This window comes from Nomascus leucogenys, chromosome 24, assembly GCF_006542625.1.
Source record: "Nomascus leucogenys isolate Asia chromosome 24, Asia_NLE_v1, whole genome shotgun sequence".
NCBI lineage: Eukaryota > Metazoa > Chordata > Mammalia > Primates > Hylobatidae > Nomascus > Nomascus leucogenys.
The window spans coordinates 8,673,573-8,692,140 of NC_044404.1; the positions used below are offsets into that span (position 1 = coordinate 8,673,573).

The 18,568-nt window shown below is 39.7% G+C and overlaps 1 protein-coding gene across 9 annotated transcripts in view; it reads left to right on the plus strand.

Annotated features, from left to right (window-relative positions):
* The window catches only part of PER3 (period circadian regulator 3), a 61,940-nt gene that overhangs the window by 40,203 nt on the left and 3,169 nt on the right, over nucleotides 1-18,568 (plus strand). For 4 of the 9 annotated variants that reach the window (XM_030805244.1, XM_030805249.1, XM_030805248.1 and 1 more), the window contains exons 17-21: nucleotides 3,138-3,368; nucleotides 3,781-4,478; nucleotides 6,536-6,755; nucleotides 12,460-12,643; nucleotides 13,703-13,853. In XM_030805244.1, coding sequence (XP_030661104.1) covers nucleotides 3,138-3,368; nucleotides 3,781-4,478; nucleotides 6,536-6,755; nucleotides 12,460-12,643; nucleotides 13,703-13,853 — 1,484 coding nt within the window. Of the gene's footprint in view, nucleotides 1-3,137; nucleotides 3,369-3,780; nucleotides 4,479-6,535; nucleotides 6,756-12,459; nucleotides 12,644-13,702; nucleotides 13,854-16,377; nucleotides 16,848-18,568 lie in introns of those variants that run through there. The other 5 variants (XM_030805246.1, XM_030805250.1, XM_030805251.1 and 2 more) reach the window with 3 other exon arrangements.

Sequence of the window (18,568 nt, forward strand, 5' to 3'; positions counted from 1 at the left end):
TGTACACTCCCTCTCTGCAACTGATAAAAACATAGAGAAAAAATAAGAAACAGATGATCCATACAACACTGTCAACCACCTTGATCTAATTGACACTTAGAGAACGTGAGACCCAGTAACTGCATAATCCACAACCTTTTCAAGTACACACAGTATGTTCACTGAGAAATACGACATGTTGGGCTATAGTATGTCTCAGATTTAAAAGGATTGATGGTGTGTGAACTGTGTTCTCTGGCTAGTGAATTAAATTAAAAAGCAGTAATAAGATGTTTCAACCCAAATGTTTATAAATCAGACAACACATTTCTTTTTTTTTTTTTTTTTTTTTTTTTTTTTTGAGACGGAGTCTTGCTCTGTCCCCCAGGCTGGAGTGCAGTGGCGCAATCTCGGCTCACTGCAAGCTCCGCCTCCCGGGGTTCACGCCATTCTCCTGCCTCAGCCTCCCGAGTAGCTGGGACTACAGGCGCCCGCCAACACGCCCGGCTAATTTTTTGTATTTTTAGTAGAGACGAGGTTTCACCGTGTTAGCCAGAATGGTCTCGATCTCCTGACCTCGTGATCCGCCCGCCTCGGCCTCCCAAAGTGCTGGGATTACAGGCTTGAGCCACCGCGCCCGGCCAACACATTTCTAAGTGTGATTCAAAAAAGAAATCACAGAGAATTAGAAAATATTTCCAAATCAATGATACTGAAAGTATAGCATACTAAAATGTATGGAATACAGCTAAAAACGGGGCTTTTAAGAAGATCAATAGCTTTAAAAATGCTGTTAGAGAAGAAATGTCTCAAATCAATGATCTAAAGTTACGGTTTAAAAAGTTAGCAAAAGAAGAGTGAAATAAGTCCAAGACAGAATGAAGGAAATAATAAAGACAAAAGCAAAAATCGACAAAATAGAAAACAGACAATAGAGAAAATTAAAGCTAAAAGTTGGTTCTTTGAAAAGATGAACAAAATTGATAAACTTATACCAGTACAGAGTGGTCTTGGTTCATGTAGCTGTACGGTAAGTCTTGAAATCAGGTAGTTTAAATCCTTCAGCTTTATTCTTCTTCAAGATTGCTTTGACTGTTAGGTCTTTTGTATAAACTGTAGACTCAGTTTCTCGGTGCCTTTTTTCCTTATTATGGGGTTGTATTTTCCTGCTTCTTTGCATGCCTGGTGATTCTTTCTAATTGGATGCCAGATACTGTGAATGGGTACCAAATATATTTGTATTCCTATAAATATTCTTGATCTTTATTCTGGGTCCCAGTGAAGTTACCTGTAAACAGATTAATCCTTTCAGGCTTTGCTTTTTAAATTTGCTAGGCAGGACAAATAGTGTGTAATCTAGGCCTATTTTTCCTCTGCTACCAAGGCAAGACCTTCCTGAGTGCTCCTTGTGGTGCCTCAGGAGTTAGGAGAGTCTCTAGTCTGGCGGATGGGAACTGGCACTACTCCGCAGCTTGCGTGAGCTTCAGCTCTTGTTCCTGCTAATCCTCTCAGATGTTTTTTTCCTCCCATGAATGCCCTGGTGAGTCCTTGGAAACCCTCCAGGCTGCACACTGGGGCAGTCCTCGGGCTCACCTCCCTTGTTTCTTATCCTCGGGGGTCACTTTCCTTCAGTGTCTGAAACCTATTATTTTATATATTTTGGCTTTTTTTTTTTTTTTTTTATCTCAGGAAGGTAAGTTTGGTCCCTGTTACTCCAACTTGGCCGGAAGCAAAGCCCCCTGTGGTACTGATTTAGTCACAGGCCACTTCTGGATGTGGAGTGGGCCACACCCACCCAAACCACCCAGATAACTGCACCACAGGGGTGAGCCAGAATGGATATTGGGGGAGCCCTCTACAGTGTCCACCACAAAATCTTTTGTTGTTAGAAGTAATTTTTTAGAAGCAACCCCAAAATAGATATAACCATTCTATATCAATAAAAGTAATTTTAATGTACAACTATTATATATCAATAATAAATAAAAAAGAGGCAACCCAAAATCCATCCACAGGTGTTCACTTTAGTAAACTGTGCTATTCATATAAACTGGAACCCCACAGCAGTGTAGAAGTATGAGACAACTGTCTAGCCACTGATAAAGTTCTCCAAGGGATATGGTAAAGTGAAAAAGGTGCGTTGATGGCTAATGTACATATGTGCCTTTGGGTAAAGATGGGGTCAGAGAGGAAGATAATCTATATTCATCCTTGTTCATATGTAATAAACTGGAAGGGCCGGGTACGGTGGCTCATGCCTGTAATCCCAGCACTTTGGGAGGCCAAGGCAGATGGATCACCTGAGGTCAAGAGTTTGAGACCAGCCTGGCCAACACGGTGAAACCCTGTCTCTACTAAAAATATAAAATTAGCCCGGTGTGGTGGCACATGCCTGTAATTCCAGCTACTTGGGAGGCTGAAGCAGGAGAATCACTTGAACTCAGGAAGCAGAGGTTGCAGTGAGCCAAGATCATGCCATTGCACTCTAGCCTGGGCAACAAGAGCGAAACTCCATCTCAAAAAAAAAAAAAAAAAAAATTAATAAATAGAAAATTTAGCCAGGCGTGGTGTGGCACACGCTTATAGTCCCAGCTACTTGGGAGGCTAAGGCAGAATCGCCTGAACCTGGGAGGCAGAGGTTGCAGTGAGCCATGATGGTGCCACTGCACTCCAGCGGAATGGTCTTCTGCAGGGGAAACAAATGAGAACTAGACAGAGCGTGGACAGGGATGAGGGGAATTTACTACATGTCTTTATTAATACTTCCTGGTTTTTGAACCACATGAATATATTACCTATTTAAAAGGTAAGTTCAAAGATAAAAAGAAATTTTGAAGAATTCAGGGAGAGAGAAAAACGTTTCCAATAAAAGCAAGATTTAAATAAATGTGTGCATATTATTACAACTGTAAAGTATGTGCATTGGTGCAGTGAATATAAAGGAAGACAGAAAATCAAGAATTTCTGTGCTAGGCTAATGAAGATTTTTTGTATTCCAGACAGAAAATCAAGAATTTCTGTGCTAGGCTAATGAAGATTTTTTGTATTCCAGCAGTTATAATAATGTTTGTAAAAATGAAAGGCAGTTAACAAAGTAAAATAAATAAATACAAATAATTGATAGGAATTAAAATTAAATATGTCTTCTTCCACCTCAGCCAGGGATGCCACCCTCTTCTGTGAGCCCTGGACCCTGAACATGCAGCCAGCCCCTTTGACTTCGGAAGAATTTAAACACGTGGGGCTCACAGCGGCTGTTCTGTCAGCGCACACCCAGAAGGAAGAGCAGAATTATGTTGATAAATTCCGAGAAAAGATCCTGTCATCACCCTACAGCTCCTATCTTCAGCAAGAAAGCAGGAGCAAAGCCAAATATTCATATTTTCAAGGTACGTAAGTTTTTAAAAATAAATGCCATTAATCTTTGTAAATGTTACAAACTATATCTAAGGACTAGGAGATAAGGAGTGAACAACAGGAGTTTTACTTGTAAGAAACTGATGGAGAGATGCTGAAACAATCCATTTACATCAACAATTTAGGTAAATTCTTTCTTAGATCCTAGATCTGAGAAACTTTTTTTGTGAGAAACTGATCGAGAGATGCTGAAATAAGTTTATTCGATAGCAAGTATTTTTATCCGGAATTTTGTTCATCTTTTTAGAGCCACTTTTTGCCATTCTGGTAGTATTGGCAAATGCGCATTCATTTGTCAGCTACCTATAACTACCTGTAAGTGGCATCCTTCTCTTCTTTTTGGGTTTAATTTTCCATAATTTGTCTCTACCTTTATCCTTCCAGGAGATTCTACTTCCAAGCAGACATGGTCGGCCGGCTGCAGGAAAGGGAAGCACAAGCGGAAGAAGCTGCCGGAGCCGCCGGACAGCAGCAGCTCGAACTGGGGCTCTGGTCCCCGCAGGGGAGCGCATCAGAACGCACAGCCCTGCTGCCCCTCCGCGGCCTCCTCTCCGCACACCTCGAGCCTGACCTTCCCACCTGCCGCCATGGTGCCCAGCCAGGCCCCTTATCTCGTCCCAGCTTTTCCCCTCCCAGCCGCGACCTCTCCCGGAAGAGAATACGCAGCCCCCGGAACTGCACCGGAAGGCCTGCATGGGCCGCCCTTGTCCGAGGGCCTGCAGCCTTACCCAGCTTTCCCTTTTCCTTACTTGGATACTTTTATGACCGTTTTCCTGCCTGACCCCCCTGTCTGTCCTCTGTTGTCGCCATCGTTCTTTCCATGTCCATTTCTGGGGGCGACAGCCTCTTCTGTGGTATCACCCTCAATGTCCTCAGCAATGAGTCCAACCCTGAACCCACCCCCTTCAGTCACCAACCAAAGGAGAGAGGAGGAAAAGTGGGAGGCACAAAGCGAGGGACACCCGTTCATTACTTCGAGAAGCAGCTCACCCTTGCAGTTAAACTTACTTCAGGAAGAGATGCCCAGACCCTCTGAATCTGCAGATCAGATGAGAAGGAACACGTGCCCACAAGCTGAGTATGTAAGTGATGCTCATTTTCAACACTCAAGTGAGAAAGTGAATATCTTGCTAAAGTTAAGGTGGTCGCGTTGGGACTCAGCGCTGACATCCTCAGTAGGTAATCTGCATGGCTACTGTGAGTGATCCTGTTAGCCTAATTCTGTGTAAACGCGAAACACATCTGCCTGGCTCTGTTTGGAAAGTAGACACGAAAGAATCATCTATATTCTAGTTTCTTACATACTTTGTGAGGTTTTTTCCAAAGTGCTATCTTTTAAGTTTTCATGTGAACTGGATTCCCTCCACTCTTTAAAATTCGATCCAGGTATTACATGTAAGTGTTCATTGCCTATAATACGTATTTGTTTACTTACAACCGGGGTTATGGTCTGGTAAGATAGGAATAAGCCATATTGACAATTTAACGATTGTACTTCTTCATGCACAGTCACAGGACAACAGGTGTGTATGAAGAGGTAGGAGCTATTTTATTTGTTGTTATCAGTAGAGTAGGCAGTTCATAGTTTCACACTTAAACATGTCATTTTTTCAAAACCAAAAGCTTTTTTGGTCCGCTTCCTTTAACTTTTCTTCCCTTTACCTAAAAAGCCATTCTCAGGTTTATTTAGCAGGTTAAACTTTGGAATCTGATGTTCCTGTATTTAGGTATAGAATCCAAGGCAAGTGTGAATATTTACACAGATTTTTCTTTGACCTTCTCTTTAAGGTATAATACCCTTCTTTAACAGATATTCAAAATCTAGTGATAGAAATCAAGAAAATATGCTCACTTTTGAAAGCCTGGTATTAGTGTGCTTACTAAAAATCTAAGGCAAGGCAGTATATTACAGTGAGTAAAGCCTGGGCTATGGAATAAGACATGGATTCAAATCCCAGCTCAGTCACTAGTTAGGAGGATTCACTTAGACAAGTTATTTAACCTTTCTTTGCCTCTGTTTCCTTATTAGGAAAATGGAAAGATGAATCCCTCATAGCTTACTCTGAGGGCTAAATGATGTATTTATATAGTACTTCTCCCTATGCAGTAGGTGCTCCTGGAGAGCTGGAACTTTGTTTTGTTCATTATTATATTCCTAGTGTTTGACACAGTGCCTAGAACATACAAAATGTTCGATATGTATTTGCTGAGTGACAAAAAAACTACTTGTGCGGGGCCTGGCATGTAGCAGGTACTGAGAAAGTAGTAGTGCCTTAATGTTACTTACAAACGAACTTATTTCTTAGGGATAGGCTGGAAAGTTTTTACTTCTTAGTTATATATGTAAATTTTATTCTGTTTAACATATGAAGTTGAAGATCTGCCAGTTACAGTAGTCTCTCCCTTACCCAGGGGATATGTTTCAAACCCCTGGTGGATGCCGGAAACCGTGGATAGTTTTGAACCCTATATACAGTATGTTTTTTCCTAAACATACTATACATATCTGTGGTAAAGCTTAATTGATAAATTAAGAACAGTAAGAGATTAACAGCAGTAACTAATAACATAGAAGAGTGATAACAATATACTCATCACAGTTTCACGGATAGAAGATTCATTCTTGCCTAAAATTGTAGCACTCTCAGCATATGGGTGTTTCCTTTCCTTCTTGAGAACTTTCACCTTTTCACTTAAATGAAGCACTTTATGACTTCTCTTTGGCATATCCCAATTGCTGGCATCACTCCTCTTGCACTTTGGGGCCATGATTAAGTAAAATAAGTGTTACTTGAACACAAGCACTGTGATAGCACAACAGTAGATCTGATAACCAAGACGGCTACTGAGCGACTAACAAGTGAGTAGCACGTACAGTGTGGAGGTGTGAAATAAAGGAATGATTCCTATCACAGGCTGGAAGCAATGAGACAGCTCAAAATTTTATGACACTACCAGAATGGCTCACAATTTTAAACTTACGAACTGTTTATTTCTGGAATTTTCCATTTACTATTTTTGGACCTCGGTTGAACACAGGTAACTGAAACTACAGAAAGCAAAACTATGAATAAAGGAGGACTACTGTATTTTGTGATAAGAAGATTAAAGTGTCTTTTCATGTGCCCTTACTTTCTAGCAGTGTGTTACAGGCAACAATGGCAGTGAGAGCAGTCCTGCCACTACTGGTGCACTGTCCACGGGGTCACCTCCCAGGGAGAATCCATCCCATCCTACTGCCAGCACATTGTCCATGGGATTGCCTCCCAGCAGGACTCCATCCCATCCTACTGCCAGTGTTCTGTCCACAGGGTCACCTCCCAGCGAACCTCCATCCGGAACTGGTTCAGCAGCATCAGGTAGTGGATCAGGACAACTAATGTTTCAAACTCCATTGCCAGGCATTCACTATGTGACGAGCTCACACTGTGTACCCCAGGCACTGATGTGGAAGTACAGGGTTTTTTTTCTTTTTCCCTTTTTCCTTTTTGTCAGGTATATTGGGGTATATTTATACACAATAAAATTCACCAATTTTAGGGGTACAAACAAGAATTCTGACAGATGTGTACCTTAGTGTAAGCACTACCACAATCACCATATAGAACATTTCTGTCACCCCAAACAGTTCTGTGACCCTCACCAGTCCATCTCTGCCCTGCCCGTTGGTCTCCTGGCAGCCAGTGGTTTGCTTTCTGTCACGTTAGTTTTGCTTTTCCTATGATTTATGTATAGAATCAGACAGTATGCTGTCTTTCGTATTAGGATTCTTTCAGTTAGCATGATGCTGTTGAGATGCACCCTCGATAGCATTTATAGCTTAGATCTGTGATCCATTTTGAGTTAATTTTTGTGTATGGTATGAGGAAGGGTTAATATACTTTCTTTACATTGGGATATCTAACTGTTCCTGCCCTGTTTGTTCAAAGGATTAATCTTTCCCCCATTAAATTGCCATGACACCTTTGTTGAAAATAACTTGACCATATATGTGTGGGTCTATTTCTGGACTGTCTTTTCTGTTCCACTGATCTGGATGGCTAGCTTTAGGCCAATACCACACTCGAGTAATGTAACTTTCAAGTAAGTCTTGAAGCCTGGTGAAGTAAGTCCTTCAACTTAATTCTTCTTTTCAAAATGATTTTGAATATTCTAGGTCCTTTGTCCATGTAAATTATAGACTCCATTTCTCAGTTTCTACAAAAAAGTCTTCTGGTGTTTGGATTGAAGTTGTATTGAATCTGTAGATGATCAATTTGTGAATAATTATCTTCCTGATGATATTGAGTATTTTGATCCACAAGTACGATTTCTCTATGTAGGTCTTTAATTCTTCTCAGCAGTGTTTTATAGTTTTCAGCCTACAGTTCTTACACATATTTTGCTAAATTTATCTCTAAGGATTTTATAATTGTTGATGCTACTGAAAATGGCATTTAAAATTTTCAGTTTGCAATTGTTTGTTGTTAGCATATAGAAATTTAATCAAATTGTGTATTTTTAACTTATATTCTGCAGTCTTGCTAAACTCATTGATTAGTTTTAGTAGCTCTTTTGTAGATTCTGCAGGACTTTTCTACATAGTCTTTATTATCTGCAAATATAATTTTACTTCTTTTTTTCCGTCTGTATGTCTTTATTTATTTGTCTTGCCTCATTGAACTGGCTGGGACCCACAGTGAAGTGTTTAATAGAAATAGGAAAATAGACACTCTTGCCTGGTTCACAGTCTTAATGGGAAAGCAGTCAGTGTTTCACCATTAAGTATGATGTTAAATATAAGTTTTCCTTGAATGCCCTTATCAGATTGAGGAAGTTCTCTTCTATTGCTGCTCCACTGAGTTGACTTTTCTGCGTCTGTTGAGATAATCATGTGGTTTTCCTCCGTTACTCTATTAATAGGGTGAATTACATCAGTTTTCTGATAATAAATTAAACCTTGCATTTGGTCATGCTCTTTTATCCTTTTTTATATATCGTTGGATTATCTTCCTAATATTTTGTTACCCATTATTGCATCTCTGTGCAGAATATTGGTCCATTTACTTTCTTTACTTGTAATGTCTTTGTCTGGTTTTGGTATCAGAGTAATTCTGGCCTCAAAAAATGAGCTAGGAACTATTCTTTGCTATTCTGTTTCCTGGAAGAGTTTGTGTTGAACTGATATTATTTCTTCTTTGTACGTTTGGTAGAATTTACCAGTGAATCTTTCTGGGCCTGGAGTTTTCTTGGTGAGAAGGATTTTAACAACAAATTTAAATTCTTTAATAGATATGGGTCTAATCAGGTTATCAGTTTCTTAGTGATCTTTGGTAATTTGTATCTTTTAAGAAATGTATCTATTTTATCTAATTTGTTGAATATATTGGCATAAAGTTTTTAATATTCCCTTTTCCTTTTAATGTCTGTAGGTTTCACAGTAATGTACCCCTCTTATTGCTGGTATTAATATTTTTCCTGATCAATCTGACTGTATATCAATTTTAATAACTTTTCAAAGAACTTTTGATCTCATTGGGGTTTTGTTTCCTATTTTTTTTTTTTTTTTTTTGGTTTTTTATTTTATTGATTTATGCTCTAATTTTTTTTTTTTTTTTTTTTTTTTTTCCCTGAGACGGAGTCTGACATTGTCGCCCGGGCTGGAGTGCAGTGGCACGATCTCGGCTCACTGCAACCTCCACCTCCCAGGATCAAGCGATTCTCCTGCCTTAGCCTCCCGAGTAGCTGGGATTATGGGTGCCCACCACCACACCCAGTTGATTTTTTGTATTTTTAGTAGAGATGGGGTTTCACCATGTTGGCCAGGCTGGTCTTGAACTCCTGATCTCATGATTTGCCCGCCTCGGCCTTCCAAAGTGCTGGGATTACAAGCATCAGCCACCGTGTCCAGCCTATGCTCTAATTTTTATTACTTCTTTTCTTTTTACTTTGGATTTTGTTTTTTTTCTTATTTCTTAAGGTAGAAGCTTACTTGCTAGATCTTTGAATTGAGATTTTTTCCCCCCAATATAAACATTTAATGCTATTGAATGCTCTAACCATTGCATCCCTCAAATTTTGGTATGTTGTATTTTTATTTTCATTCAGCTGAAATAGGTTTTTTTTTTTTTTTTTTTTTTTTTTTTTTTTTTTTTTTTTTTCTGGAACCAAGGTCTCACTCTGTTGCCCAGGCTGGAGTGCAGTGGCATGATCCCAGCTCACTGCACCCTTAAACTCCTGGGCTCAACAATCCTCTGGCCTCAGCTTCCTGAGTACCTGGAACTGCAGGCATATGCCACTGTGCCTGGCCAGTCTAAAATATTTCTAATTTCACTTGTATTTTCTTCTTTGATCTTTTGGTTATTTTAGAAAGGCTTAATTTCCTAATATTTGGAGATTTTTTTTAGATATTTTTATTTTATTTCTAATTTAAATACAGTCAGAGAACATTGTTTTATATTTTTTAAATTTACCAAGACATTGTGTAATGATCTGGAATTTGGTCCATCATGATAAATGTTTCATGTGCATTTGAAAAGAATATGCTTTTTGCTGTTGTTGAGTCATGTGTTCTGTAAATTAGATCAAGTTCTGTACATTAGATCAAGTTGGTTGATAATGTTGATCCATCCTTCTCTATTCTAACTGATTTTCTATCTGTTTTATAAGTTATTATGATACAGCTCTTATATGTCCAGGTATAAATGCGAATTTATTTTTTCTTATAGTGCAGTAAGTTTTTGCCTTATGTATTTTGAAGCTCTTTTATTAGATGCATATACACTTAAGATTATTATATCCTCTTGATGAATTGCTCTCTTTATCCTGAAATATGTCTTGCTTTGAAGTCTGCTTTGTCTGATATCAGTATATCCAGTCCAGCTTTATTTTGATTAGTGTTTGCATGGTAAATTTTTTTCATCTTTTTACTTTTAACTTATCTGTGTCTTTGTATTTAAAGTAAGTTTCTCGTAACCACCATATAGTTGGGTATTGCTTTTTATTCATGTGACAGTCTCAGCCTCTTAACTGCAATGCTTGCTTAGACTATTTACATTTAATGTGAATATTGATATGGTTAGGTTTAAGTTAAATCTTTCATCTTGCTACTAATTTTCTGTTCGTCTCATCTGCCCTTGTTTTTTTCCTCCTACCCTCCTCCTTTTGGGTTGTGTATTGGCTTCTAAGCATACCTCTTTTTTTTTTTTTTTTTAAGTTTTTGCTCTAGGATTAACTGTTTATTTATTTTTATTTTATCTTATTTTTTTCTTTGAGACTGAGTCTCACTCTGTCACCCGGGCTGGAGTGAAGTGGTGCCATCTTGGCTCACTGCACCCTCCACCTCCCAGATTCAAGCAATTCTCCTGCCTCTGCCTCCCAAGTAGCTGGTACTACAGGCGTGCACCACCACGCCTGACTAATTTTTTGTATTTTTAGTATAGACAGAGTTTCACCATGTTGGCCAGACTGAACTCAAACTCCTGACCTCAGGCAATCTGCCTGCCTCGGCCTCCCAAAGTGCTGGCATTACAAGTGTGAGCCACCATGCCCAGCCTGCCGTACTTTTACAGTGCACATCTTTTACTTATCACAGTTTACCTTCAAATATTATACCTATTGTATCACTTTATATATTAGAACCTTAAGACAGAGTACTTCCATATCCCTTTTGTCTTTTGTGCTATTTTTGTCATACATTTTAACGTGTAAAAAAACCCACAATAACATTGTTATTATTTTTGCTTTAAACAGTAACAACCTCTTAAAGTTGTTTTGTGTGGGTGTTGTTGTTGTTGTTTTGACACAAAGTCTCACTCTGTTACCCAGGCTAGAGTGCACTGATGCAATCATAGCTCACTGTAGCCTCAAACTCCTGGGCTCAAGCAATCCTCCAACGTTAGCCTCCTGAGTAGCTAGGACTACAGGCATGTACCACCACACTCAGCCAATTTTTTATTTTTATGGAGATGGAACCTCATTGCGTTGCCCAGGCTGGTTTCAGACTCCTGGCCTCAAGCAGTCCTCTCATCTTGGCTTCACAAAGTGCCAGGATTACAGGTGTGAGCCACCACGCCCGACCTAAAGATATTTTTTAATGAGGAAAATGTTTGTATTACTTTTTTATTTACATACTTACTTTTTTAAAAAAAAATTAGACAAATATTTGTGTTTTGTATTTTTAATTCCTTCAAAGTCAGTGAGAAGGATCTAGAAGGGTCAAATGCAAGATAGGAAAAGAATGATCCATAAAGCTTCATAGCAGCCATAAAGGGATGGTCCTTGGGATGAACAATTTCTCTGTTGTGACAGGAGGAAGGTGAGGAGGGGGGTACATATGTCATTAATTGTGTATGTTTGGTATCATAAAGGTGATTAATTTGCTTTCTGATGGCTTCTTTTTTCCTTAAAAAATAGGTGAGATTGAGGCAGGAAATAGGTTGCAAATAGTCATTGCTGGGGGTAGGTTAGTGCGTGACCAGAGAACTGTAGCAGGATTCCCAGGCATTTTGATGGTGCATTTGAGGTTGGTGATGATGAGTTTATTGTAGAAACACTGTGCCCTGTTATATGTGACTTTCTGTATGTATTTGGCGACTTGGGTTTAGGTAAGAACAAAGTCAATAATTGGCTTTATTGGAGTTGGCATTTTGACAGTTATGAAAAGTCAGAGGGAAAAAGAAGTCTAAGGTATTGCAAGGTGTGTTACTGAATGATGAACTGAGGACTCCACTACAGGAAGACTAAGACGCCATTAACACATTTATAGTTGAAATAATAGAACAAGCCAATGAGAGAGTGAAGCTGAGATGTTAATGATTTTGGAGATGGAACAGTTATGGGTGATGATAAAGGACAATATGTGTAGCTTTGAGAGTGACAGCTCATTAGGAATGGAAAAAGAGATCTCAGGAAGACCAAAGAACCAGGAGGCTGTCCACAGGGAGAGGAGGAAGTTTCCCGGAAATAATGGTTGGGCTGGCTGAGGAGGAGGACTGTCCAAAGCAAGAGTCTGAAGAATGAGAGCCAGTTTGGCAAATCAGTCAGACAGGTCTTTTCTAATTATTTGTTGTTGATTTTTGACAGGAAGCAGCGACAGCAGTATATACTTTACTAGTAGTGTTTACTCTTCTAAAATCTCCCCAAATGGGCAGCAATCTCAGGATGTACAGAAAAAAGAAACATTTCCTGATGTCACCGAAGAACCCATCTGGAGAATGATACGGCAGACACCTGAGCGTGTTCTCATGACCTATCAGGTACCTGAGAGGTAAGAAAGCACTTTCGAAGACCCACTTCTTATATTTTTATGGTTTCTTTTTTCCTTTTTTTTTCTGAGACGGAGTCTCACCCTGTCACCCAGGCTGGAGTGCAGTGGCGCAATCTCGGCTCACTGCAACCTCCACCTCCTGGGTTCAAGCAATTCTTCTGCCTCAGCCTCCTGAGTAGCTGGGATTACAGGTGCGCACCACCACACCTGTCTAATTTTTGTATTTTTGGTAGAGATAGGGTTTGTTTGTTTGTGAGAGAGTCTCACTCTGTCACCCAGGCTGGAGTGCCATGGTGCCATCTCAGCTCACTACAACCTCTGCCTCCCAGGTTCAAGATTCTCCTGCCTCAGCCTCCCAAGTAGTTGGGATTACAGGTATGCACCACCACACCCAGCTCGTTTTTTGTATTTTTAGTAGAGATGGAATTTCCTCATGTTGGCCAGGTTGATCTTGAACTCCTGGCCTCAGGTGATCTGCCCACCTCGGCCTCCCAAAGTGCTGGGATTACAGACATGAGCCACTGCACCCAGCCTATGGTTTCTTAATGTGTTTTTAAAGACAAAATAATTATTGAATGTTTTATAAATTCCCTTTGAGAAATGTATTTTCAAATTTATTCATTTGAAGTCGTGATGAATGATTTCTTAAAATAAGGGTGGCAGTGGTAGTGTCACCTATATTCAGATCCAGACTAAACAGATCTTACACATCATGAGACAAAGAAACAAAGTCTGTGCTTTCCAAGATGGCACACAAGTACAAGAACTTTTTGTTTTAGACTCTTGATTTTTTTGCCCCTTCTGAAAGAAAAGAGCTAAGGGAAATCTCTTTCTTCCATACACCTCATTAAAACATCATATAGATATTTTCCACCAAGAAAAAAGCCTTTACCAACTTGACAAGGAAATGATCTAGTTATTTTTTTAATGTATGCCTCATGTGTTAGAAACTGTAAGGTGTATTACCAACCAAAAAGAAGTGCTGTTCCTAGATGATAGGAAAAGAACCCTGTGTCTTATTCAGGACTGTTAAGATTCTGTTTGTTTGTTTGTTTTCAGGGTTAAAGAAGTTGTACTAAAAGAAGACCTAGAAAAGCTAGAAAGTATGAGGCAGCAGCAGCCCCAGTTTTCTCAGGGGCAAAAGGAGGAGCTGGCTAAGATGTATAAATGGATTCAAAGCCAGACTATCACTCAAGAAATCGACATTCAAGTAAGCACAGTAATAATGGCTGTCATATACTCATGTAGTTTGGCCAGGTAGTGCTTTTAATATAGGTCATGCTCTTGCATGATCCCACTAAAAACTGTAATCCTCACAGTTTGCCTCTATGGTAGGTGTTATTATTCCCTCGCTACCAATAAGCAACAGGTAAGGTATACACCTGTTAAATAACATACGAGGCCATGCCGTTCATTGGGTTTTGAATACAGATCTTTTTGCCTCCAGGTGGTTTTTTCTTCTACCAGTTGGAATGTTATGGGATGATAAAGAGTAAAAACACCTGCTTTGATGTGTGATTGACTGCATTTGATAGGTCATTTGTTATGTATTTCAAATATGTCTGCATTGTTTGAAAAGAGTTAAAAAAGATGTAAGATTCACACCAGAGGTAGTATTCATACCAAGCAGAAACTTTAATGGGACCTAAGTGTCTTTTTGCTGTTATGAGTGCTTCTCAATGAGATTATTTGTGAATAGCCTGAACAGTAAAGCTTTGATTTACCAATGGTCCCAACCAGTGTTGGTGGCAGCTGTGGTAATGGTAGTGATGGTTGTACTAGTAGTGAGATCTTTATTCCCACATGTATCAAGATATGGGAGGTTGAAGAGTCAAGTTAACAACAATAACAAGTAGGCCTAGTCCAGTGGCTCACGTCTGTAATCCCAGCACTTTGGGAGGCCAAGGTGAGAGGATCAGGAGTTAGAGACCACGCTGGGCAGCATAGCCAAACCTCGTCTCTAATAAAAATCAAAACAATTAGCCAGGTGTGGTGGCATGCACCTGTAGTCCCAACTACTCTGGAGGTTGAGGCAGGAGGATTGCTTGAGCCTGGGAAGTTGAGGCTACAGTGAGCTATGATCTTGCCACTGCATTCCAGCCAGTCTCAAAAAAGACAATTTGTGTGTGTGTGTAAAAATATTTTTAAAAAAGAGAGTAAAGTTAGGTGTTTAAAAAAAGTATGATATTAAGGCTTATGAAGTAAGCAAGGCAATGAAATTCTACTACCCCCTCTTTCTAAAAATTAACACTTTTATTGTGGTGTAATACACGTAACAGGAAATTTACCTTCTGAACTATTTTTAAGTGTATAATTCAAGAATATTAAATATTTTCACATTATGCAACCATCACCACCATCCATCTCCAGAACTCTCTTCATTTTGCAAAACTGAAACTCTGTACCCATTTAACAATAACTTCCCCATTCCTCCTTCTCCCAACCCTTTGCGACCACTGGTCTACTTTATCTTTTTTTTTTTTTTTTTTTGAGACAGTGTCTTGCTCTCTTGCCCACGCTGGAGTGCAGTGGCGTGATCTTGGCTCACTGCAACCTCTGCCTCCTAGGTTCAAGTGATTCTCCTGCCTCAGCCTCCAGAGTAGCTGGGATTGCAGGTGCACACCACCGTGCCCAGCTAATTTGTGTAGAAATGGGGTTTCACCATGTTGGCCAGGCTGGTCTCAAACTCCTGACCTCAAGTGATCTGTCCGCCTCAGCCTCTCAAAGTGCTGGGATTACAGGCAAGAGCCATATGAATTTGACTGCTCTGCACACCTGATATGAGTGGAATCATACATTATTTGTCTTGGTGTGACTGACAGACACACCTACTCTCTTGGTTACTATTTGCATGTAGTAACTTTTTACATCCTTTCACTTTTTGACCTATTTGTGTCTACATTTAAAGTGAGTAGACAGCATATATCTGAATAGTGCCTTTCAAAATCAGTTCAGTCAATCTCTGTCTTTTGATTGGAGAATTTAGCCCATTTACATTTAATTACTGGTAAAGAAGGACTTACTTGTGTCATTTTGCTATTTGTTTTCTATGTGCCTTAAAAGATTTTTTTCCCTCATTTCCTGCATTACTGTCATCTTTTGTGTTTAGTTGGTTTTTTGAAGTGAAATGTAATGCCCTGCTCATTTCCTGTTGTGTATATTGTGTAGCTATTTTCGTTGTGATAACCATGGGGATTACATTTAGCATTCTAACATATCACTCCAGTTTGAATTTATACCAGCTTAATTTTGATAACCTACAAAAACTCGCTTCTATAGCACTCCATCTCCATCTTCTTTCAGTTACTGAAGTTATAAAATTAGGTTTTTATACAATTGTGTTTCCAAAAACAATTATTTTTATGCATTAATCAAATAATATAGAAAGCAAAATATGAGATTACAAATCAAAGTTAAAATAATACTAGATTTTATAGACTACTAGTTTTCTTTGAATGTATTAGTTTCTTAAATCATGTAGAAAACAAAAAGTGGAATTGCACATCGTTGCTGCAATCATAATATTTACCTTCGCTGAGATCTTTATTTCTTCACACAGCTTCAGGTTACTGTCAGTGTTCTTTCATTTCAACCCCTCAGGACTCCTGTTAGCATTTCTTGGATGGTAGGTCTAGTGGTATCAAACTCCCTGGCTTTTGTTTGTCTGGGAATGTCTTCACTTCTCCCTTACTTTTGGCCAAAGGATTTCTTAGTTGACAGTTTTTTTCTTTAAGCACTTTGAATACACTGGGACACTGCCCTCTGGCCTCCACAGTTTCTGACGAGATATCTGCTGATAATCTTATCGAGAATCTCCTGCATGTGTGAGTCGCTTCTCCCTTGCTGCTTTTAAGATTATCTTTGTCTTTGCACGGTATTTAATTATAGTGTGGATCTCCGAGTTCTGAGTACATCCTAGTTGGAATTCATTTAGCCTCTTGGACGTTTACATTCATGTTTTTCATCAAACTTGGGGAGTTTTCAGCCATTGTGTTTTTGAATAATCTTTCTGCCTCTTTCTCTTTTCCATCCTCTGGGGCCCCCATAGTGATTATGTTGGTCCACCTGATGGTTTCCCACATGTCCTCCAGGCTCTGTTGACTTTTCTTCAGTCTTTTTTCTTTCTGTTGGTCAGACTTGACAATTTCAATTGTCCGGTCTTCGCACATGTATTCTTTCTTCTGCCTGCTCAGATCAGCTTTTGAATCCCTCTAGTGAATTTTTCATTTCAGTTTTGTACTTTTTATTTATGGAATTTCTTTCTGGCTTCTTTTTAGGTTTTCTATCTCTTTATTGATATTTACATTGTTTGTACATTGTTTTCTTGATTTTTCTCCATGTTTTTCTTTAATTCTTCTTTTTTTTTTTTTAGACAGGGTCTCACTCTGCCTCCCAGGCTGGAGTGCAGTGGCATGATCATGGCTCACTGCAGCCTCAGTCTCCTGGGCTCGAGCAATCCTCCCACCTCAGCCTCCCAAGTAGCTAGCACACACCACCATGCCCAGCTAATTCTTTAATTTTTGTAGAGATGGGGTTTTGCCACATTGCCCAGACTGGTCTTGAACTCTTGAGTTCAAGCAATCCACCTGCCTCAGCTACCCAAAGTGCTGGGATTATAGGTATGAGCCACTGCACCCAGCTTTTTCTTTTTTAAGACAGTCTCACTTTTTGTCACCCAGGCTGGAGTGCAGTGGCATGATCACGGCTCACTGTAGCCTCTACCTCCTGGTCTCAAGTGATCCTCTCAAGTGTGTACCACCATGCCTGGCTAATTTTTTTTTTTTTTTTTTTTTTCCAGAGATGGGGCCTCAGTCTGTTGCCCAGGCTGGTCTTGAACTCCTGGGCTCAAGCCGTCCACCTGCCTCAGCCTTCCAAAGTGCTGGGATTACAGGCGTGAGCCACTGTGCCCTACCAGTTCTTTGATCATCTTTCAGCTGTTTTAAAATCTTTGTCTTCCAATTCTTTTATCTGGTCTTTCTCAGAGACTTTTACTATTGGTTTATTTTTTCCCTTCGAATGGCCTATACCAGAGGTGTCCAATCTTTTGGCTTCCCTGGACCACATTGTAAGAAGAATTGTCTTGGGCCACACATAAAGTATACTAACAAACAAACACTAACAATAGTTGATGAACTAAAAAATAAGAAATCACCAAAAAAAAAATCGTGTTTTAAGAAAGTTTACGAATTTGTGTTGGGCCACGTTCAAAGCCATCCTGGGCCACGTGTGGCCCATGGACAAGCTGGGGCTGTATTTTGGCGTTTCTTTGTATGCCTTAATGATTTTTTTTTTTAATTGAAAACTAGACATTTGAATCTAATAACGTAGTAATTCTGGAAACCAGCTTCTCCCCTTTCCCAGGGCTTATTGATTCTTGTTTTTTGATTGTTGGAAGACAGGGTCCTTACTGCCCACACTGACTCCCACAAGCTTTGCGCAAGCTGCTCCAGGAATACGTGCCTTGCCCAGAGTCAGGGATGGGTAGTTGCTGCTGTGCTTCAAGCTGAAATTGACCACAGGCAAACACAGCTTACCCTCTAAGCATTTCCCAGAAAGTTGCAGGCCTTCAGATAGACTCGAGTTCCAAATAGTTACCTCGGACTGATTTTGTCAGTCCAGTTGTTGTCTAGGTGAGGAGACAGGGTCCTAGTCTTCCTACTCTGCCATGTTCTCAGAATAATCTCCCCATCTCCATTTTCAAAGAAAAGAATGAGTGTCTGTCATATAAGAATGGCTGGGTAGGGTCTCACCACAAAGCATGAGCTGGGCTGGTTATTGTAAGTGTCTCTGTTCTGGTTGTAAATAAACAGGTATATGAAAAATGAGCCCCACAGCAATTTAAACAAAAGCACAGTCCTTTCGCCACTTAGTAATGGCAATGTTTTGTGCAAGCGTCCTAGAGTGTACTCACAAGCCTCGGTGGAG